We start from the raw sequence: 23,681 nt of genomic DNA, 5'->3' as shown, positions 1-23,681 counted from the left end.
TGAAGATCAAAACACCATACTTCCTTAGGCAATATAGATTTTTTTTTCTTTTATAATTTTGTGTGTGTATGTGTGTGTGTGCTCGCTGGTGGCAATTAAGTGAGGAGAAATCAGAAAAACAGAAAGAAGTGGAGATAGGTGACAAAAATAAAGCACATTATTCAAGAAACGAAAACATGGATCACATTAATTTAGTGCATCTTACTCAGCGGAGCCTGAAGCGGGTGGCCGGTCTTGGAACACCAGCCCACAGGGTGAATATCAGGAGAGTCTGCATCGATCCAGTAGTCATAGCAACTGCTCCACCCATCAAAGTGAACCTGGGTGGCAGAAAGAAGAACACAGAGTCACAAGAACATTTCTCCTGTGAAAGTTCAACCCACAGCACAAGTCTTTCGTCCTTTCTCCTGATTTACACAGTATACTTAATATGTAATAAATCACTTCAATTATTTAAAATACTTCACTTTTTGTGAGATAAAAGATGCTTTTGAAACTATCAATGAATTATCTCAATACAAGTAACTGCCTTCCCAAAAAATGCATCAAAAGTTGTACAGGTTTATTAGGCATATCCTTAAATATTGTCAGCAAATGAAAAAGAGGAACCACACATGACAGCTTCAAATGAGACACAGATACCACTGAGGTGATTTAAAAAGACAGGACTTCTCTGTGTAGCCCTGGCTGTCCTTCAACTTACTCTGTAGACCAAGCTGGCCTTGAACTCGGAAATCTGCCCGCCTCTGCCTCCCAGAGTACTGGGATTACAGGTGTAATCCCAACACAACCTGGCTAAGATTTTTTTTTCAAGTACACTGCCTTGCTAGAAACACATCCCTGAACCGTACCATTAAAACTCATCTTTCGTGTTTTATATTTTTATATTATATTTTATATTATATATGTATTTTTATTTTATGCATATGGGTGTTTTGCCTGCATGTGTGTCTATGCACCACATGCATGTCTAGTATCTGCAGAATCCACAAGAGGGCATTGAATCTCCCAGGACTGTGGTTACAGACAGTTGTGAGCCTCTGTGTGAGGGCTGGGGATTAACATGCATCTTCTCTGAAGATCTTCTGTTCTTAACCACTGAGCTCCAAAACAATTTTTCTTATAATCAAAGTATCTCTTAAGATACATCATAAATGTGGTCACAGTAGATACTGTTACAGGTCACTAAGGTAATGGGAAGTAGTCTTTTGGTGAACATTACTAGTTATTAGTCACTTATCTTTCAGGTAAATATATATTACATACATATATGTACATACATGTATATATACATATGTACATACATATGCATACATGTACATATATACACATATATACTTCAAATGATTACATATCACATACATACATATATATTACTATGTATATATACACATACATATACATATATATGTATATACACATATAGATTTATATTATATATACATGTATATCCATATATATCCATATATACTTTAAACATTTATATATCACATATATACACAACACATGCAATTTATTACTTTTTACAATAAAAGGTTATACTAAAGTACTTTATATATTTTACTTTTAGATTGAAAGTCAACTTGACTCTTCTGAAGTGTATGAATCTTTCAATCTTTACAAGACAATAAATATTCTAGAAGAATACCTGAGTAAACACAGTATAATCATGGCAAGATACCAAACTAAATTTTTTTACCCATAAAAGACAATACTGATAATTTAATTACATAAAAATGTAAAGCTTCAGAATGTGAATCTGTCGATAAGCAAGATGAAAGACACCCAAAATACACTCACTACACAAACGACAAAGCCCTTTCTTCCTTACTAAGCCCAGTCTATGAAGAGGGCTTAGTCACATCACATCAGAGAGACAGCAAAGAGGTGTGATGGGTTATCGCTGAGAGTATAAAGGCAGATGGTAAGTCTGTGAAGAGATAGATGATCAATATGTTTGCAATGGAAAACCTACAAATCAAAAGTACAAGATGCGATTCTCTTATCAGCCTGCCCAAAATAGCCACTTTTTTGAGCCCTAACGCTTGAAGAGGAGGCTTAAAGGGAATTCGCATAGACTATCGACAATGACCATAATGTCTGGAAGAGCTGTTTGGCAAAAGCCACCAACATTCAGAATACATTGTCTTTGACTTATCATTTTAGCAACTTGTCTCTTACAAGAAAGGTAGTATGTAGCTACTAAAAATACATACTTATGTATGTGGGCTCGAAATAATGCTATTTCTCCATCCTACAAATCAGTTTTCCTAGAATTAAAGCCCTGAAGAATATCTCACCTGGGAGATCATGGATACCACACTGAAGAGGGGAATAGGGCTCGTGGAGATTTGTTGCCTGACTAATAAGCAGGTTGTTAGAAGGCACCAGGCCAACAATCAGAAATAAAGTCATTTATTATTCACATACAAAGAATATGAAGCATTGCTTAAGGTTAGTCCTCAAAGCTTCCTTCCTTCCCTATCAAAATAATGTCAAAATAACATTAAAATTATATTCATCCTTTGCTGAAAATAGAAAGTTATTACGTCAGTTACACCACAAGGTGAGTCACGATAATTTATATGTTAAATTCCTTTAAAGCCTTCTGGTTTCCAACTAACTGTAGTAAGTTATTTTTTTTCTTAGTTCACACATGAAATGTTGATGATTGGGGTGCTAGGCTCCCCAGAATTCTGTGTCTACACTAGACTCTATATTTGTATAACTCATGCTTCCTCTACTGCATATAAATACTAAAAATTCATCTGTCTGTCTCAAGTGTTCTCGGCACAGGGTAAATGGCCCTCCTTACTGGAGGAACACCACACCACACTTGCCTGTGAACACTGAGGAGAAGAGGAAGGGTGTGTGTGTGTGTGTGTGTGTGTCTGAGCCCATCCCTTCGTTGAAGTAGCAGCATGAATGTCATGGAGGTAACCAACTACTTTCTTCTTGGATTCAAGGCTTGATCCCCAGGAGGGAATTCCTGCCTACTACAGTGAATGTGATCAAGAACTGGTAAACCCAGGGGGGAGGTATCCATTACTAGCATTTTGCTAGATGAACATATGGTCAAATTGCTTTTAAATACTCATGCTTATATTCTAAATACTCATGTTTATGGTCATAGCTTAGCACTGCTCTCAGCCTTCATCAGGAAAGCTACTTATTGTGCTAGGCAGTGGCTAATACAGAGATGCAGAGCTGGCTAAGACTGGCTAGGACAGTCATGTGGTGGGCCCAAGGTCAGGGAATGTTGAAGAATATGGGGTGGGAAAAATAGAAAAGCTGGAGCGTGAGGAGGTATGTCCTCTGTATATCACATGTGCATACATGAACTCCCTGTAGCAGTGAAGTACTGCTACTTAACAGTGTAGCTGTTAAGCCTGTGCCCATCATTATTTATAATGGAACGGTAACGGCTCAGGATCCCTGAAGATCTACTGACAGTTTGCCACAGGACATAAGAACAGAAGGAGGGCTTCTTGGGAAGAAGTGGGATTAAAATGACAGAATTCATTCATCTACATGAATGAGACTGTTAAAGACAAAATAAAACTAAATTCCAAAAAGGAATAATAAGGCATAAGGTAAATTTAGATAACCAAAGAGAAATCTTAGACAGTGTACGATGCTGCCCCATGATGGATCTAGTCATACAGTGGCGGTTTGAATGCGAATGGCCTCGATGGCCTTGTTTATTTGAATGCTTGGTCCGTCTTTAGTGTGTGGAACTGTTTGGGGAGGAGTTAGGAGAGGTGGCCTTGTGGGAGAAGAAGATGTGTGACTGGGGGTGAGCTTTGAGGTTTCAAAGCCTACACCAGCCCCTGTCTCGTCTGTGTCTCTGTCTGTGCTTCCAAGTTGAGGATAAGATGTAAACTCTCGGCTACTGCTCCAGAACCATGCCAGCCTGCAGCCACGCCCCTCCTTCCATGGCAGTCACGGTCTAACTCTCTGAAACTATAATCAAGACCCCAATTAAGTGTTTGCTTTTTATTAGTTCCCTTGGTCAAGGTGTCTCTTCACAGCCATAGGAAAGTGACTAAGGCTATACGTTAAGAATGAGTCAGTAATAAAGCTGTTTTTTTTTTCTTTAAATAAATTTCTAAAGAAAATAGGTGCTATTGTGGATCAAAGCACAGAACAATTTTGCTACTTAAAACTGCGGTTAAGGGAAATGGATACATGCTTTTCACCTAGAAGTATAATCTGGAGTCTTTATGTTACTGATAATAAAATTAAAATAGCTAATACTTTTATGAAATATATTATTTCTTGGAAAGGGAAGATTTGGGTGGACTTTTTGTAAATCTGAAAAGTAACTCAGAAAAATACATTATACATACATACATACATACATACATACATACATGTGTGTGTATGTATGTATGTATATATTACTTTTCGTATCTTCTTATCTTAGAATCATATTGCAAAGGTATCAACAAGTAGGACAACAGGAGATGAGTCCTGTGCTTGGAGGACAGAAACAGGTGAAGAAGTGAGTGAGTGATTAAAACATACATCCTAAAAGAGGAGTCAGGACCAGAAGGTAGATGCAGCCTGGAGGCTGTAACGGGGTGACAGCGTCTTCCCCACAGTAGTCAGGATGCATGGAGGTCTGACCCTTCCACACAGTAGTCAGGATGCATGGAGGTCTGACCCTTCCCCACACATACCAGGGCAAGGCCCCTTTCAGCTCCTTCAGGGGACAGAATTCTACTTTCCAAAATAACAGAGAAACATTCTGAACTCTAGGTATGACATCCTAGGTTCTGCTTTCCCTTTTGGGGGTGCTGACAAAGGAGGTTCCCCTGCTGGGAAGGCAGGTGTGGTCTGAAGAGAAATGGCCCCCATAGATCCATAGGGTTGGATGCTTGGCCATAGGGAGTGGCACTATTAGGAGGGGTGGCCTTGGTGGAGTGGGTGTGGCCTTGGTGGAGGAAATAGTCTAAGTAGGGACAGGCTCAAGGCAGGCCCAGTATTATGTGGTCTTCCTGCTGCCTGATGATCTGGATGGAGAACTCAGGTCCTTCGACCTGCCATGCTTCCCACCATGCTAACTAAACCTCTGAAACTGTAAGCCATCACCAATTAAATATTTATCTTTATTAGAGTTGCCATGGTCACAGTGTCTCTTCACAGCAATAAATCTTAAACTAAGACAGCTGGTATCTTGATTTCGAATGCTACAGTGAGACCTACCAGCAGCAGTATTCTCTCCTTCCCCAAGATTTCACCTTCTAGAGTGCTGCTTCTTACCCTTTCAAATGCTGCGACCCTTTAGTACAGTTTCTCATGTTGCGGTGACCTCCAACCATAAGATTATCTCATTGCTACTTCAGAAACGTAATGTTGGTACTGTTATGAATGATAATGTAAATATCTAATATGCAGCATATCGGATATGCAACCCCTAAAGGGGTCACACCCACAGGTTTTATAGTATCAGTTGCCTGAGTTCAACTATGGTATAAAAATGTCAATAGAAAATTCCATATTGTGATAAAAAGAGATCAGTTTCATACGTTTTATTGTTTATTGCTATGGTTGTATAATTATTGTTGTTGCTCTATATCTAGTACATAGATGACACTTTTACAGTATGTATGTATGTATTTATATGTAAAAGCACAGTGTATATGGGACTTCATGTGTGGTTGCAGGTATCCGCTCAGGATCTCGGAAGATATCCGGAAGAGATAACAGAATATGACGATAAGTCCATTCACAAAAACATCTCATGCATGGGATCTGTTTCCTAATGTGAACAGGCACTGAAGATCACCTGACAGGCAAGACCCAGTACAAAAACAGGCCATGCTAACTAAGAGGCATTTGGGAGCTGGGCAATGTCTCAAAAGCTAAGAGTATCTGCGGCTCTTGTGGAGGACCTCAGTCTGGGTCCTTTCTCATTTCCACATCAGGTGACTCACAATCACCCATTAGCTCCAGCTCCATGGGCCCAGTGGCCTCTCTGGCCTCCAAAGGCACAGGCACACATATATATTCAGACATACACAATAAGTAAGTACATAAGCCAACAAACAAACAAAAAGCCCCCAAACCAAGTAAGATTATAAAAAGAATTTGAGAAAATAGTCAAAGAAAATGAAGAAAAAGTTTCAGTAGTAGCATCTATCTATCTATCTATCTATCTATCTATCTATCTAGTCTGATTGCCCTATCTATCTGTCTGTCTGTCTGTCTATCTATCTATCCATCCATCCATCCAGTCACTTTGCTGTTGTTGTTTTTGTTTTTCCTGGAAGAGGTTTATCTGAAACAGGCTGTCATAAAACTCACTGTGTAGAGCAGGTACTATGATTAAAGGTGTGCACCACCTCTGCCCAGCTTACAGATGCTTTTTAAAAGAAGCGGGGACTAAATAATGTTGTTTTATTTTTCTTTTTTAAATTCTTGAAAAAAAATCACAGATGCAATTAAAAATGCAATGGAAAGTTTGAAAAATAGAGGGAGGTATTTTTAAGCAAAGAGAACTTTAAAACAAGCGTGTCAACCTGACAGTCAATATCAGAGCAGTGACTTCCAAAAAGAGAACAGAGATAAGGAAGCCATCAACGCAGAAGTGGAATATTTTACATACTAATTTCAACCTGACTACTTTGCTTCCCAATGCTAACTACCCTATTGAAATATTCTCCGTTAATGTAGGTCGCTTCGATAAGCTACCAGGGCTAACACCCGGAAGGATAAACAACATTCTAACATTGTGATGCCAACGTGGTCTTTGGAAGAACTTAGGTGCTTCATATTCCTATCCACCATTATAGATGCTAAGTTCATTTCTCAAACTAAAAAGTCATCATCGTACACACTGAAGAGGCTGGTGTGAAAATCATATTATACTTGACAGATTTTTCTGCTGATTTATTAAAATTGGTTTATTATTAGATGTTTATTCAAACTCTAGCTCTAAAGCTCTGATTCCTTTATGATTTCCACATCACAACCAACTAAAATGAATAAGAAGGTGTTCTAGAATGCCCAGCAGTGGGAGTGCAGGGGTGCATGCCTTTAGTCCCAGCCCTTGGGAGGCAGAGTCAGGTGAATCACAGTTTAAGGCTAGCCTGTTCCAGGACAGTCAGGAGCTACACAGAAAAACAGCCTCAAAAAAACCAAGATCAACAAAAACAAAAAAAGTGTACTAAAAAATGGTTAACACAGACTTTACAGTTTTTATATGAGTTTGCAAATTTTATGACTGGCTGGACTGATTGAATCTCAAGCATACTGAATCAAACATAAAGGTTTATTGAATATCAATAATAGCTTATACACCTGTTTATTATATATATAATTTATATATTTTCATGTTATTTTATGCTTTATTATCTTATAAATTATCATTAGAAATAATGAGGGTTGGAGAGATGGCTCAGTGGTTAAGAGCACTGGCTGTTCTCCCAGAGGACCCAGAGTTCAATTCCCAGCACCCACAAGGTAGCTCTCAGCTGTCTGTAACTCCATTTCCAGAATCTGAGACCCTCACAGACATATTTGCAGGCAAAGCACCAATGCACATAAAATAAATTATATATTTGATAAGATATAGCGAATGATTTGATTTACTATTGCTTTGAAAAACGAGCATCCAGTCACGGTTCCTGCATCATGGAACTGAGTTCTTTCCTTGCTAGTAATTACTAAATTGCTTCACTGAATCTGCCTGAGCATCAGTCTCATCAGTACATCATCAGCTGATGACACACATGGCCCACCCCAGGGACTACGTACGTCCAGGGGCATGAACAAGAACGTCACAAAATGTCATGTGCTGATAATAGAGATATTATGACATAGAGCTATTATTATTCCTAACAGAAAGGCCAACTGATCCTAGCAAGAATGTAGAATGGATACTGTTCTGACTAGAGAGAGAAATGATTGGCAAAGCCAGGGACCTATGAGGCCTTTGGGTGTTGCATCAAAACAACACACGGACATACTACATGTGGGTGGAACCAGATAAATCTTTCAGACACTGACTAAACTTAGGAGAAGTAACAGATGTCTTATTCATCCAATTCTAGTAAAAAAAAAAAAACATTTATTTTATTTATAAAGCTATTTTTCTTGTACTTTATAAACTCTTGACTAACTGAATCAACAAAAATTCTTAATCTCTTAAAAAGTGTACTATTAGGACATGATGCATTTCTTTTCTTTTTGTTTTGTTTTATTGTTTTTCAAGGCGGGTTTCTCTGTGTAGCCCTGGATGCCCTAGAACTCACAGAGATCCACCTGCTTCTGCCTTCTAAATGTCGGGATTAAAGGCATGTGTCACCATCACCACCTGGCTTCTTCTCCTTCTGAAGGGAATGTTATCCTAATATGTTGTACCTATTTTCTCAAATACACATTTAAAATATTAAACTACCTTTATACTTAAAGAGAAAATATCTTGGGGCAACTAAAGGAAAAAGTTGGATGGGTACAAACCCACAAAGAAGCGAAGCCGCTCTGCTATTCCTTTGGTTTTTTACTAATTTGATTACAATGATTAAGCTCACTGTCTAGTAAAGGTTCCATTTGAGAGGTGGGTTAACAAAGGCCAGCGAACCAGGGCAGGCGGCTTACTTTTATCCGGTGATCATCCGTGTCCGCGACGGTCGCTACTCTGATGAACAGCGGGTTTCTTTTGTCTACAGCTTCCAGCTTCATTTTCTTCTGGAATCCATGTGGAGGTTTCTGCCATACGAGAAAGACGAAAGACATTATGGTGAGGAGGAGCTGGTTGATAACAAGTTAAAAGCTGAGTGGTTTAGGTCACCCGTTCTCAGATTAGCAGTGAGTGAACTTTCCAGGCAGAACGCACGGCTCAGCCCACATGCAGAAGGACAGCCTTCTGTCTAGCTGAAGAGCAGACAGAAAGAGGGAGGCAGAGATACCGTAGCCATGGGATCAACCACAAAAAATAGACCAGATATCTTCCTTACCGGTCAGCGTGTCATGGTAAAAGCAATAGGCATAAGATTTGTTTTTTAAAAAAGTCGGGAAAAACACGTGGCTGACAGGAAACATCTAGACATGTGTCAAAGGGGAGGGAAAAGGTAATTTAAAACAAGTCGGCAATCCATCTGAACACAGTGAAACAGCTCTTCTGGGAAAGCAGGCTTAACACTCAGAGGAAAACGTTAAGTTCTGAGAAAGCCACAGGCCGAGGAAATTTTCCACAGAGCACTGGTATATTATATAAAATAACATGAAGGGCAGAGCACTCACTGCTGAGATTCCTGCCAGCCAAGTGGAAAAAAATCGTTCTACCTCTCACATGACACCAGACACACAGCCTGTGGGCTGCACATGTATCCAGGTAAAAGCCTGCACCCTGGAAGGGTGCAGAACAGGCGGCAAAGACCGCACCCCGTCAGCCTTACCTTGTTTAAATTCTGACCATCTAGCTGTCAGATGGAATCCTAGAAACTATTTCTCCATTTATTACATTACATATTATATTATAGATGTATATTATAGAAATTATAGATAATATATATTATCTATATATTATCTAATACATATTATATACATCAATATATATGATATAATTATATGTCATACATAATATATTATATAATGTGCATTAATATATTATGTTATGCTGATATTATGTAATAATATATTGTATTATCTATATTATATTATCTATATTATATATTAATATATATTATATTATCTATATTATATATTATAAGGCCTTCTCTCATTTATTATGATTTTTTTTCCTCTTTAAAAATCCATGATATTCTTTCTACTTGTATTGTGAACAGTTCTCACTCATTAAGTCTATCATTAATTAATAATTTCTGTATGAAAGCATCATCTAAAGGAGAAGACGGTCTACAGAAGACAAAGCCATATTTAAAAAACTATATATTATTATTTTGTTTTTGAAGCGGAATCTCTGTACATTGCCTGGGCTAGCTTTGAATTGTGCTGCTCCCCACTCGCCTCTCAAACACTAGGATTACAACCATATATCTAATGCCTGACTCTTAAAAAATTATTTAATATATTTATTTTCCCCTTAAATTCATGAGAAAATATAAAGTATAAAGCAACCTAGTTGAGGAGCTGAGGAGATAGATCCGCTGCTAATGTGCTCAGCTTGCAAGTTGAGTCCCTCGAACCCACATTTATAAAGTAAACATGGTGTGTACCCTTGTCACCCCAGCTAGAGATGTGGAAGCCAGCAGATCCTGTGGCTCACCCCAGCCCACCTAACCCAACTGGCAAGTGTCAAGCCAGTGAAACCCCCTATCTCAAAAACCAAAATGGACAGCATCTGAGGGAAAGCAGCCAAAGTTCTTCTGCACCCTGTCCCCATAGCTGCCTCCCCAACACGCATGTATCCACATACACAAAGCACAGTAACAATTTAATGCTCAGAATCGAAAGACTCTGAAAGCATCTTCCTCAGCTCCTCTGCTTTCTTCTTACGACTACCTCAGCTGATGAGCCTCTCAAAACGTCCGCAAATAAAACAGCGCCATCAAAACGTATTAATCAAACAATGCACAGCGAAGTCTCTCACCACTTTGAAAGCTCTTGCAGGCGCGGGTAAAGAATTGGTCTCTTCTAAATATTTATCCCAGGAAAAGTGTCTCACGTGCGAATAGCCTAAGAAATAAAGAACATGAATCCTATGATGTTGTGATGAAAACAAACTAACAGACAGTCCGCAAAAAACATGACAACTGGCGGGCCCAGGAAAGGATGCTTGCGGCCACAGAGGAACTCCAAGCTGCTCGCTCCTCCAGAGCTACAGCTAATGATCAATTAGGTCCGTTCTGATCCGTTATTCTGACTCTACCTCTGTTTAGAGGTGATTATATAAGTATCTATCAAAATAGTGAAACAGAACGTAGGGTTTACAAGCATTATTGACGAAGATATCACAGGTAACTCCTTCTTTTGTTAGGGCGAATAAAGAAACGTGCTCAAGTCACAGAGTGTTCTTAAAAGACCGTGTAAAAATAACCCCCTGTGCCTCCACCCTGCTGCCCCTGTTCTTCATGGAGTCCCAGATCCTTCAGGCGGCCATGACAGTTGCCTACTTGGTGCAAAACTTGCCACATGAAAGGGGCTTACAAAATCTGTGAATGTATTAGCTGTAAATGGAAGTCAGGTTTCTACCCACCCGAGAAACAGACATAGCCACAGACAGAAGAAAACTAAAACTAAAACTAAAACAAAGCCAACAGTTTGAGATTTGAATCAGGGCCAGTGGTATCAGTGGAAGGTTATTTATTTATTTGTTTATTTTAATTTTAACATATACTAGCAATGAAATAGAAAAGAATACAAAGTTCTGCATATGCTTACTGACGCATATTCCCTGCAGCCAGGAAGATACCTGATACGTGCATCACCCTGCTAGGAGGAAGCCAATAGCAACCAGACCATGATTACTAAATAGCACTCACCACTTAAAAAAATCTTGGCAGAATGGCTACCGGGCTGGCTGATAACCAGTGAATATACAGCACTATAGCTGCTCCACAGAGCAGATTTCAAATCCCGAGACAAATGTGGAAAAAGGAGGTTGAATAACCACCATAAAGGAGCTATTACTTGGTACACCTTTAAAATACCAAATAAAGGTCAATAATAAACTCTCTGATAAAGTTAGTAGAGAGAGATGGTTCAGTGGTTAAGAGCACTGAGTGCTTTTCAAGAGGTCCTGAGTTCAAACCCTAGCAACCACATGGTGGCTCCCAACCATCTGTAATGGGGTCTGATGCCCTCTTTTGGAGTGCCTGAATACAGCTACAGTGTAATCAGATACATAAAGTAAAAATAATAATAAAAAAAATTAGTAAACTACAGGGCTACAAAAATATAAATAAATTAAGTAGATGAATAACTGAGAATTGAAAAAGCTAATCGTTGCAAAAAGAATATCAATTAAATATACAAAAATTAGAATAAGAAAAATTACCATTATCCATTAGCATTTGTCAACTTAGAACAGTAATTAGTTCCAAATAGAAATATTAGCAGATGGTATAAGTGAAAGACAGATGAAACAGGAGGTAATTACAAAATCTCAAATATTTCTAGAAAAAAGTATTGCTAGAGAAGACTGGCAAATATGTCCTTGATCAACTGATGGCAAAAAAGACCAACTGAAATGTCACAGCCTTTAGAGATTTACAAGAAAGACCTTGTGGCAGTCCTCAGAAAAAAAGGTTCAACTTGGAGACAGACATGGGGTTGCCTTCATTTAGTTCTGCAACTCAAGAACCAGAAGCAGGTGGATCTTGAGACCAGCGTGGTCTACATAGCAAGTTCCAGGCCATCATGGCTACCTGTTAAGACTGTCTCAAAAAACAAAACTAAGAAATCAAGCAAATGTACAATTTGGGTCTAGTTATTAGGAAACATTAATCATACTCAAATAATATCACTGTACAAAATAATTAGTCTATAAGTCTCATACATACTAAAGTTCTAATTGTTGAGGAGACTCTAACTGGGGACTGGAGGATCTGTAGCTGAGTGGCCGTGCAGGGTTCTTTTGCATGAAAGACAGACACCTCGGGGACAGCTGTCAAACATGATGAGTCTTTGCATCCAGTTGAAATATGTATGAATTTGTAAATACTCTTGAAACTTCTCTATACCAGAGGCTGTTTCCAAATAAGTAAAAACAAAATGCACAAACTTCACACACACACACACACCACAGTTTAAAGCATATCTAATGAACTTAGCTTGTACATTTTAACTTATCAGAACATTCTAAAACGAGACACTATATACAGAAAAAGCTCATAAACTTTTAAACTACAAAGATTGAAAACTGTGGCTGCCTCTATTTCACTCTGAACCTAAAACATACATGAAGTTAGAATTAAAAAAATAAATAAATAAATAAAAGCAGTTGTATGTAATGGCCACTGCTGCCCCAGCAGGGCTGCCCGGGTCCCACCTTCAACACCACATCTACTTTTCTTACCTGCCTAAGTTATTGACTGGGTGCTAAGACAATTAGTCCAAAAATGAATCTCAAGGTGAAAACACAAAGGACTTTTTGCACATTTTGTCAAAGAATGTGATATCTACGGTTGTGATACAAGTGACGCCAATATTAATGCTTATAGTTGAAGCTCTATCTGGGTCAGCAAGTTAGCACCTGCAGCCACCGCTGGGCTTTGTAAAATCTAACTGTAACTCTCACATTTGTGTGTTTCCTTACTCCCTACAGCCAATTCTGTACTGCAACTGAGCTGAGCAATTGTGACAGGGACTCTAGGGCATGACAAATATATCAATCTCTTAAAAAAAAAAAAAAAAGGCAAAAAACAAACAAACAAAAAAAACCCTGAAACCATGACCAACTCTTTAATTTTCTGAAAAGCATTAGAGAAACTGTAACTCCGTACCTGGTGGGGTGATGAGGGTTCTTCTATGTTCTTTACACCAGCCCACTGGGTGGATGTGTGGACTGTTGGGCTCACACCTGCGGATCATATAAATTAAAGAGTTGGAGTCAGAGAGGTAGGCAAATGCAGTCAGGTTTTAAGAGGAAAATTAGCGATTATGAGCACATCTAAGATTTCTATATTTTAAAATCTATCTAGTTTGGAAAAAATGCAAAAAGATCTTCCTTCATATAAATATATTTGTGAGGTTTTCACACATATAGTTTATTTTTGTTACATAAATATTACATGGATTTGACACTATAGTTTTATTTTCACACACACACACACACACACACACACACACACACACACACACACACACACACACACCCCAAAACAAAAAAGTTGTTAAAGCCCCAAACTTCAAAGGCAGAAAAAGTACAAAGAGAGCATCATTCCCATGCATCCCAGGAGGAAATCATGTAAAAGGAAAGCTAAAATTACTTTAGCATCTCTAAGGCACGTGTGCAAGACCACTGTCAAAACTGGGCACGCTAGAGTATGTATGGAAGTCAAAAAACTACTGAGGGGCCTGGGATGGAAGTGTTCAAGGAGAGAGTACACATAGTGTGTGTGTGTGTGTGTGTGTGTATGTGTGTGTGTGTGTGTAAAACGGAACAAAGAACCCTAACTAGCATCCAATTTTAAAATATCACGTAGAAGGGGGCTGGAGAGATGGCTCAGCGGTTAAGAGCACTGACTGCTCTTCCAGAGGTCATGAGTTCAAATCCCAGCACCCACATGGTGGCTCACAACCATCCATAATGAGATCTGATACCCTCTTCTGGTGTGTCTGAAGACAGCTATAGTGTATTTAGATATAATAATAAATAAAAAATCTTAAAAAAAAATATCACGTAGAAATTACTGCTTCCAGGACTTCCTTAAAACAGTAACACACACACACACACACACACACACACACACACAGAGTATAAATGGATTTGTCCTATAATGGAGCAGGGAGGCAATACTTCTAGATACTATAGTGCTATAGACTTGCAAAGGCCCAGTACAAGTGGACAAATATGTATAGTAACAGCATGTTATCCCCATTCCCCTTTAGAATTACAGATTCCAGAGAATCAAACAAGCCACTTCCTCCTTTAACCTGCCCACCATCTTGACTGTAATTAAGCACGCATTTACTCTAATCAGCACACAAAGCTGGAGCTTTTGATTCTGTGTACCTAGCACATCTGTTCTGTGAATCCCTCACCTCTGCATGGAACTCGGTTCACCCATGCATCTACACAGTCATTCTTTTATGTATCAAGTGAAGATAATATGCTAAAAAGTAACATGTCCAGCTAGCAGCACTGGACAGACCCTGAAAAAATGACCACAATAGAGTAAGCATGAGTTTCTTGCTTCTAATGGCCCTTACAACATGGCAGAAAGGAACCATAGAAATAAAAGATAACTGTCCTCTGCATCTGCAGATTGGAGCCCAGGAACCCTGAAGATTACAAATCCAGAGATGCTAAACTACCTTATATAAATGGTGTGGCATTTGCATATTGTGTACGTGCATTTTCCTGGGAACTTAAATTACCCCTAGATTACTTACACTAGCGAGTACAATGCAAATATTTAGGAACTGTAATAGAGGAATGAATTGTGTTAAGCATGTGAATGTTTAGAATTTATGCAGCCATCACAAGCCTAATTAAATTTATGAGCTGTGGTTGGCACGAAGGAAACGCAGATGAAGTAAAGGAATAGGATGAGATTGGAAAGGTGTCCCTTTAAATAGCCGGGGCTGCCTCTGACGAGACCATATGTGTGGTGATGAGAGGAAAGCGAGCCACTCAGACACAGAAAGGAAACATCTGTCCACAGGGCCCTAATAGTTCTGTGTCAGGGACAGGAAAGAATGGACTAGAGGGAGCAGACGATACAAAATGGTGTCAGAATGGAAGGCCGTTTAGTACACAAAGAAGTGTAGGATTTTAGTCAAGTGTAATGTAAAACACTGTGGAGGGTTCTGCAGAGAAGGAGCTTAGCCAGATTTATATTGTTTCGGTTGTTTGGTTGGGTTTGGTTTTTCAAGCCAGGTTTCTCTGCGTAATCCTGGCTGTCCTAGAATTCACTCAGTTTGGGGCTGTCCTCAAACTCAAAAGATCTACCTGCCTCTGCCTCCTGAGTCCTGGGATTAAAGGTGTTTGCCACCACCGTCCAGTTCTGATTTATGTATTAAAGTAATTATTTTACCCATTTATTATGCAAAGAGGAATCCACGCTGGGGGCCAGGTAGCCGGTACCACAGGTGATCCAAGAGGCTTGGGTCACAGTGGAGTTAGTGAAAACAGAGAGCAATCAGGTGTGAGTGAGCACTGCAGAGGCCTAAGGGCGTTGGTCGGTAGGTTTGGCATAGGATGTGAGTGAGCTGAGGAAGTCAGGACGCTACAAGGCTGTGGGCACAGGCAACAAGAACGCACTGCCATTTCCTGGGCTAGGAGAGACAGTTCAACTGGCGAATGCGAATGCCTGCTCTGAGCATGTTTAGCAAACATGTATTAGGCAAAGAAGAAAGAATATCAACCGTGGGCACAGAAAGATCAGGGCTCAAAGTATCCATTCTGGTGCTACCAGCCTTTGGGCTGATACTGAATCACCTGCAGAAAGGGACAAAGTCCACGTCAGGTGATTTGGAAGTGACGTAATAGAAGAAGAAAACTGGAGTCAATGGTGCTAGAGATCAAAGGAGAAGTGAGGGCTAATCATGAGACCCGTCAACAGAAAGGTCTCTAGTATCAGTGACAAACAAAGGACACAAAAGCTAGAACAAAATGGGGTTTAAAAAAAAGTGTGCATGTCGCTGTGATGTAGACAGGGACAGAGAAAACACATTGATTCAAGAAATTCAGATATAAACAGAGGCAGCAAAATGAGGCATCAGAGAGCAGAAATGAGGGTTTGCTTTATTGATTATTGAAAAATTGAAAGATGTGAAATTGGGTATATATAGAAATTTTCTAAGCTATTTTAAGTGTAAATAAATTGTAAATATTTTTTTATCAAGACGAGTACATGGTAGTAAGAAAAGGAGTTGCTGAGCAAACCCTGTGATGGGGGCATCCTCTCTGCTAAGGATGCATCCTATCTGCTAAGGATACATCCTATATGCTAAGGATACATCTCTCTGCTAAGGATACATCCTATATGCTAAGGATGCATCCTCTCTGCTAAGTATACATCCTCTCTGCTAAGGATACATCCTCTCTGCTAAGGATACATCCTCTCTGCTAAGGATACATCCTCTCTGCTAAGGATACATCCTATCTGCTAAGGATACATCCTCTCTGCTAAGGATGCATCCTCTCTGCTAAGGATACATCCTCTCTGCTAAGGATACATCCTATCTGCTAAGGATACATCCTCTCTGCTAAGGATGCATCCTCTCTGCTAAGGATACATCTTCTCTGCTAAGGATGCATCCTATATACTAAGGATACTACATTTCTGCTAAAGATACATCCTATATGATAAGAATACTTCCTTTCTGCTAAGGATACATCATTTCTGCTAAGGATACATCCTATATGCTAAGGATACTACATTTCTGCTAAGGATATATCCTATATGGTAAGAATACTTCCTTTTTGCTAAGGATACATCATTTCTGCTAAGGATACATCCTATATGGTAAGGATATATCCTATATGGTAAGGATACTTCCTTTCTGTTAAACATATATCATTTCTGCTAAGGATACATCCTATATGGTAAGGATACTTACTTTCTGCTAAAGATATATCCTTTCTGTTAGGACACATACTTTATTCTAAGGATACATCAGGTTTTTTTTTTTTTTTTAAATCTTTCTTCCCTCATTTGTGCACTGATAAAAACAATTCATCAGAGACCATGACATGCAGGTGTAGGGGACAGGACAAAAATCAGAGTCAGGGTGAGGCTCCCAGGGACGGCGTGGGCTAAAAAGCCAGAAGGTCAGCCAAGTGAGGTACAAGAGGAACAAAACAGAACAAAACAAACCAGAAGGAAATGTAGCAGTCTGGAAGAGTAGACCAAGAGAGGCAAGCACTCAGGGCCCAGCTGACCCTCACATTAATATCCACAAATGCAAAGCCATAGCAGTCAGCACGTGATACCCATTTCTAGCTATAGTCATCGGTCAGGCACAGATACGGAGGCAGAAGTGGATTCAACCCAGACTGGAATGGAGCCAGGTAAATACACAATAGATAGATAGAGATCACATTTGCCAGGGAAGAGTTCCAGTAAATATTACAGAATGACAAGAGGTCTATAGGCATACGACAGCATCCATTTTAAGACAGAAGTTAGACCCTTTCCACACCTGTGCTCTCAAAGATAATAAGTGGTCTGAAACCTATACACACACACACACACACACAATCACAAAAGACAGAGAGACAGAGAGATAGATAAACAGAGACAGAGAGAGAAAGACAAAGAGAGAAGAGAGAAAAGAGAGAGACAGGAAACTGGAAGTTCATAGCCAGGGAGTAACAAAACTTGGCATTATCAATAAGGAAGAAAAGCTAGTATGTAGTCAAAACCAAAGAGCTTCTAAGAAATGTTCTAAGTGAATGAGGCTAGCATAGCTTCTCAAGGGCACACTGTCAACAATAGCACATACGAGACAGAGAAAGCACTACTTCAAGCTGGTTTTCCGGACAGCTTACTTCAAAAGAAAATACTTTAACTTCAGGCCGGAGAGGTGGCTCAGCAGGTAAAAGCTCTGCTACTCTTCCAGAGGACCTGGGCTCATTCCCTAGAACCCATGCAGCAGCTCACAACCACCCAGAACTCCTGTTCCAGTGAGATCTGGTGCCCCCTTCTGGCATCGGAAGCACTGCATACACATGATACACAGACATATAGGCACACCAAACACACATAAACAACTACTTATTATCAAGTTTACCTATTCTCATGAAAACTTTTTAATATATAACTCCTTATGATGTACTGTTATAATTATATTAATAGGGTTCCTTGGACACCCTCGGATTTTCTTAATCACTTTGGTTATGGGTTTTTACTGATGGTATGCTACTTTAAGAAAGGATTTATATTTCTGAAGCCTGTATGGACTGACTATTCTGCTTCCCTTGTGATTCCGGAGAACACTGTTCGTCTCTCTAGTCGTGACTATGCCACATTCCCTTCCTCTGAACTCCACATTAGAAACCTCAGAAGCCTGCTTTCGTCAAATCATATGCTGCATCAGATGAAAATGCTTGAAGGTTGATTCTTCTCAGAGATTTACCTAAGACAGAAGCCCAGAGAGAACACACCACACAACTGGAACTGGCATCTGGTCTGAAGCAAGACTTTCCCTTCTAAACCAATCTAATATTAAAATGGAGCTGAAACAATTTCCTTTTTGGGGGGGGGAGTTATTTTTTCAAGACAGGGTTTCTCTTGTATAGCCCTGGCTGTCCTGGAACTCACTCTGTAGACCAGGCTGGCCTTGAACTCAGAAATCCACCTGCCTCTGCCTCCCAAGTGCTGGGATTTAAATTTACATTAAACCATATAACTAATATACAAAGCAAAATTATATAACTAATATACAAAATAAAATATTGTACATATTTAGGTCGTAGTATGTAATATTTCAATATATGAAATAATTATTCTTTCTTTCTAAAATATTGGTGTTATGATATACTGAATAGATGACTATGATTAATAGTAGATGTTTAAGTCTACTTTTTCTCTTTACAATAAAAAGTACTTTGCAGGAGGGAATGAAAGGAAATAGTACTTATAAATAGCTTCACAAAAAACAGTAAATATACAGTGGTTCAATTCTTTCTCTTGTCAATCAAATGAAACTATAAAGTACCTGCCAGAGTCATGCTGATTATTTTGAAGCACAAATAAATAAATATCACTAACTTTCGATTTTTGATTTATCTATAAATTACACCATACTGTTTATTGCCTAAATCTAACATGAAGTCTGTCATATTAAGTCACCATTTTAGATAAAGCCACCATCTCAATAAAGGCAATTAGTGTAGCCTACTCCGACCTATTTTCCTTATACTCTGTCAGTAGCGAACAGCACCACGCTCAAAAGTCAGAAGGCTCCAAACTCACTTCCTTTGCCAGCAAACTTAGTTCCATCTAGTGTTCAAAGGCAGAAATGTAACAACAGGAGTGATCAGGAGCCGACTGACACAGACACTTTTCACTTCTTCTCCCCATCTCCATCACTTAGGACTTTATGGGAATCACGGACAAACTACTAATAGCAGATCGCCATGATCCTGTGGATCAATACTGGGCGGTTCTGAAAAGCTCAGAAAACAAATTCACAAACACAAAATCCTCTCGATATTTATGGTTTAACTATAAAGTGAGCAAGGCAGGAAGGTCATGTTATACAACCTTGAACAGGCTAAGTTCAACCCCAGCCCCCAGGGTTGGAAAGGAGGAACTGTGCTTTGTTTGTGGTGGGCATTTGTTCAGCTCAGGCTAGCCTTGAACTTGCTGTGTGGAGAATGACTTCCACCTCCTGGTCCTCCAGCATCCTCCTTCCGTGAGATTAGAAGTATGTATTATCATGTCACAGCCAAAAACTACATAAAATTACATATGTATGCAATACTAAGCAGAGAGGCAAACAAGGGTCCTTCTAGGAGCTTATGTAAGGCAAATAAAGTCTTTTTCAAGCAGCCATGGTGGCAGGTCTGTAAGATATCACACCCTCTCTCCCACTTTAGCTTCCTCCCCAGTACCTGACAGCCCCAGCCACCCACTCTGAATCAACTCTCTGCTTTCATGATAACTCATTTCATCCAGCTGAGTTACCTTCTTCTCCCTTCCACCCCTAGTTCATATTTATTTATTTATTTATCTATTTATTTATTTATTTATTTATTGGTGTTTTGGTTTTTTCAAGACAGGGTTTCTCTGTATAGCCCTGGCTGTCCTGTAACTCACACTCTGTAGACCAAGCTGGCCTCGAACTCAGAAATCCACCTGCCTCTGCCTCCCTTTAAAAGGGATTTAAGGCGTGCACCACCGCCGCCCAGTGCTAGTTCATATTTATTAATGTGCATTTTTTTTTGCTCAGAATCCCTTGATAACACAGTAACTTGGCAAAGACCCAAGTGATACCATTCAGTGACCCCAGGAACAAACCTCTGCTCTGTCTTTTTCTCTGTGCTTAAGAGATTCATGTGACCAATAATCTTGCTTCAAATATCTACACTCCCCTCCTTCAGCATGCTTTGATACCTTCTTCTAGCCTAGAAACTACACTCAAAATACTCAAAGTGAACTTAGAACACAACCTTAGAAGGTGACGTCAGCATCTGCCCCCTCCGTTCTCCACCTCAACTATTTGCAAACTGATTTCTGCCCCTGGAAACTTTTATTTGAATCCTTGCAGCATGTGATGATGTAGGTATTAGCTGACCCCTACAGAAGGGGCAACAAGGCCACAAGAGTTAAATAAGCTACTCAGTAAGCAAGCTGCCAGCTTCCACAGACACTGCCTGTGAACCCAACACGGGCATGCTCTCCTTGGCGAGCAGCTGCCCAACCCCTTATGTGCCAATTGTCTTAGTTCATGGTGCAACTCTAACCCCATGTCTTTTGAGAAGCCTTCCCCCATGAGCCCTCCAGGGAGGCTGAATCATTCCTTTATTCCACATGCCACAGAAGACAGCAACAGCTGGTACAAAATAAATAAATAAATAAATAAATAAATAAATAAATAAACCCTAAACACTAACCACCAATGACAGAGGGCACGTCCGTCTCCTACCTTAGAACATAGGCCCCCCCATCGATGCAAAAATACTCAATAAAATTCTTGCCAACCAAATCCAAGAACACATAAAAACGATCATCCACCATGATCAAGTAGGCTTTATTCCAGGGATGCAGGGTTGGTTCAATATACGGAAATCCATCAATGCAATCCACTACATAAACAAACTCAAAGAAAAAAACCACATGGTCATTTCATTGGATGCTGAAAAAGCATTTGACAAAATTCAGCATCCTTTCATGCTTAAAGTCTTGGAAAGAACAGGAATTCAAGGCCCATACCTAAACATAGTAAAAGCAATATACAGCAAACCGGTAGCCAGCATCAAACTAAATGGAGAGAAACTTGAAGCAATCCCACTAAAATCAGGGACTAGACAGGGCTGCCCCCTTTCTCCTTATCTTTTCAATATTGTACTTGAGGTACTAGCTCGGGCAATTAGACAACATAAGGAGGTCAAAGGGATACAAACTGGAAAGGAAGAAGTCAAACTATCATTATTTGCAGATGATATGATAGTCTACCTAAGTAACCCAAAAAACTCCACTAGAGAAATCCTACAGCTGATAAACAACTTCAGCAATGTGGCTGGTTATAAAATCAACTCAAGCAAATCAGTAGCCTTCCTATACTCAAAGGATAAGCAGGCTGATAAAGAAATTAGGGAAATGACCCCCTTTCACAATAGCCACAAACAGTATAAAGTACCTTGGGGTGACTATTACCAAACATGTGAAAGATCTGTATGACAAGAACTTCAAGACTCTGAAGAAGGAAATGGAAGAAGACCTCAAAAAATGGGAAAACCTCCCATGCTCATGGATCGGTAGAATCAATATAGTTAAAATGGCCATTTTGCCAAAAGCAATCTACAGATTCAATGCAATACCCATCAAAATCCCAACTCAATTCTTCATAGAGTTAGAAAGAGCAATTCTCAAATTCATCTGGAATAACAAAAAACCCAGGATAGCTAAAACTATTCTCAACAACAAAAGAAATTCTGGGGGAATCAGTATCCCTGACCTCAAGCAATATTACCGAGCAATAGTGTTAAAAACTGCATGGTATTGGTACAGTGACAGGCAGGCGGATCAATGGAACAGGATTGAAGATCCAGAAATGAACCCACACACCTATGGCCACTTGATCCTCGATAAAAGGGCTGAAAACATCCAATGAAAAAAAGATAGCCTTTTCAACAAATGGTGCTGGTTCAACTGGAGGTCAGCATGCAGAAGAATGAGAATTGATCCATCCTTGTCTCCTTGTACTAAGCTCAACTCCAAATGGATCAAGGACCTCCACATAAAGCCAGACACTCTGAAGCTAATAGAAAAGAAACTGGGGAAGACCCTTGAGGACATGGGCACAGGGGAAAATTTCCTCAACAGAACACCAATAGCTTATGCTCTAAGATCAAGAATTGACAAATAGGACCTCATAAAATTACCAAGTTTCTGTAAAGCAAAGGACACCATCAAAAGGACAAATCAGCAACCAACAAATTGGGAAAAGATCTTCACCAACCCTAGATCAATTAGAGGGCTAATATCCAATATATACAAAGAACTCAAGAAGTCAGACCCCAGAAAATCAAATAACCCTATTAAAAAATGGGGTACAAAGTTAAACAAAGAATTCTTACCTGAAGAACTTCGGATGGCGGAGAAACATCTTAAAAAATGCTCAACTTTACTAGTCATCAGGGAAATGCAAATCAAAACAACCCTGAGATTTCACCTTACACTTGTCAGAATGGCTAAGATTAAAAACTCAGTAGACAGCAGGTGTTGGCGAGGATGTGGAGAAAGAGGAACACTCCTCCACTGCTGGTGGGGTTGCAAATTGGTACAACCACTCTGGAAATCAGTCTGGCAGTTTCCTCAGAAAACTGGGCATGTCACTTCCGAATGATCCTGCTATACTACTCCTAGGCATATACCCAGAGGATTCCCCAGCATGTAATAAGGATATATGCTCCACTATGTTCATAGCAGCCCTATTTATAATAGCCAGAAGCTGGAAAGAACCCAGGTATCCCTCAACAGAAGAATGGATGCAAAAAAATGTGGTATATATACACAATGGAGTACTATTCAGCCATTAGAAACAATGAATTCATGAAATTCATAGACAAATGGATGGAGCTGGAGAACATCATACTCAGTGAGGTAACCCAGTCTCAAAAGATCAATCATGGTATGCACTCACTAATAAGTGGATATTAGCCTGGAAAACTGGAATACCCAAAACATAATCCACACATCAAATGAGGTACAAGAAGAATGGAGGAGTGGCCCCTGGTTCTGGAAAGACTCAGTGTAGCAGTATAAGGCAAAACCAGAACAGGGAAGTGGGAAGGGGTGGGTGGGAGAATAGGGGGAAGGAAGGGGGCTTATGTGACTTTCGGGGAGTGGGGAACCAGAAAAGGGGAAATCATTTGA

At 39.6% G+C, this 23,681-nt stretch overlaps 1 protein-coding gene across 11 annotated transcripts in view; it reads right to left on the bottom strand.

Moving 5' to 3' along the window:
- The window catches only part of L3mbtl3 (L3MBTL histone methyl-lysine binding protein 3), a 101,391-nt gene that overhangs the window by 23,799 nt on the left and 53,911 nt on the right, over positions 1-23,681 (bottom strand). For all 11 annotated transcript variants that reach the window (XM_052169307.1, XM_052169303.1, XM_052169305.1 and 8 more), the window contains 4 exons: positions 13,413-13,489; positions 10,559-10,644; positions 8,605-8,715; positions 206-320 (listed from right to left, as the gene is read on the bottom strand). In XM_052169307.1, coding sequence (XP_052025267.1) covers positions 206-320; positions 8,605-8,715; positions 10,559-10,644; positions 13,413-13,489 — 389 coding nt within the window. The remainder of the gene's footprint in view (positions 1-205; positions 321-8,604; positions 8,716-10,558; positions 10,645-13,412; positions 13,490-23,681) is intronic.

This window comes from Apodemus sylvaticus, chromosome 23 (genome assembly GCF_947179515.1).
Source record: "Apodemus sylvaticus chromosome 23, mApoSyl1.1, whole genome shotgun sequence".
Lineage (NCBI taxonomy): Eukaryota > Metazoa > Chordata > Mammalia > Rodentia > Muridae > Apodemus > Apodemus sylvaticus.
The sequence above is the reverse complement of the archived record's forward strand: the minus strand, read 5'-3'. Positions and strand labels throughout refer to the sequence as shown.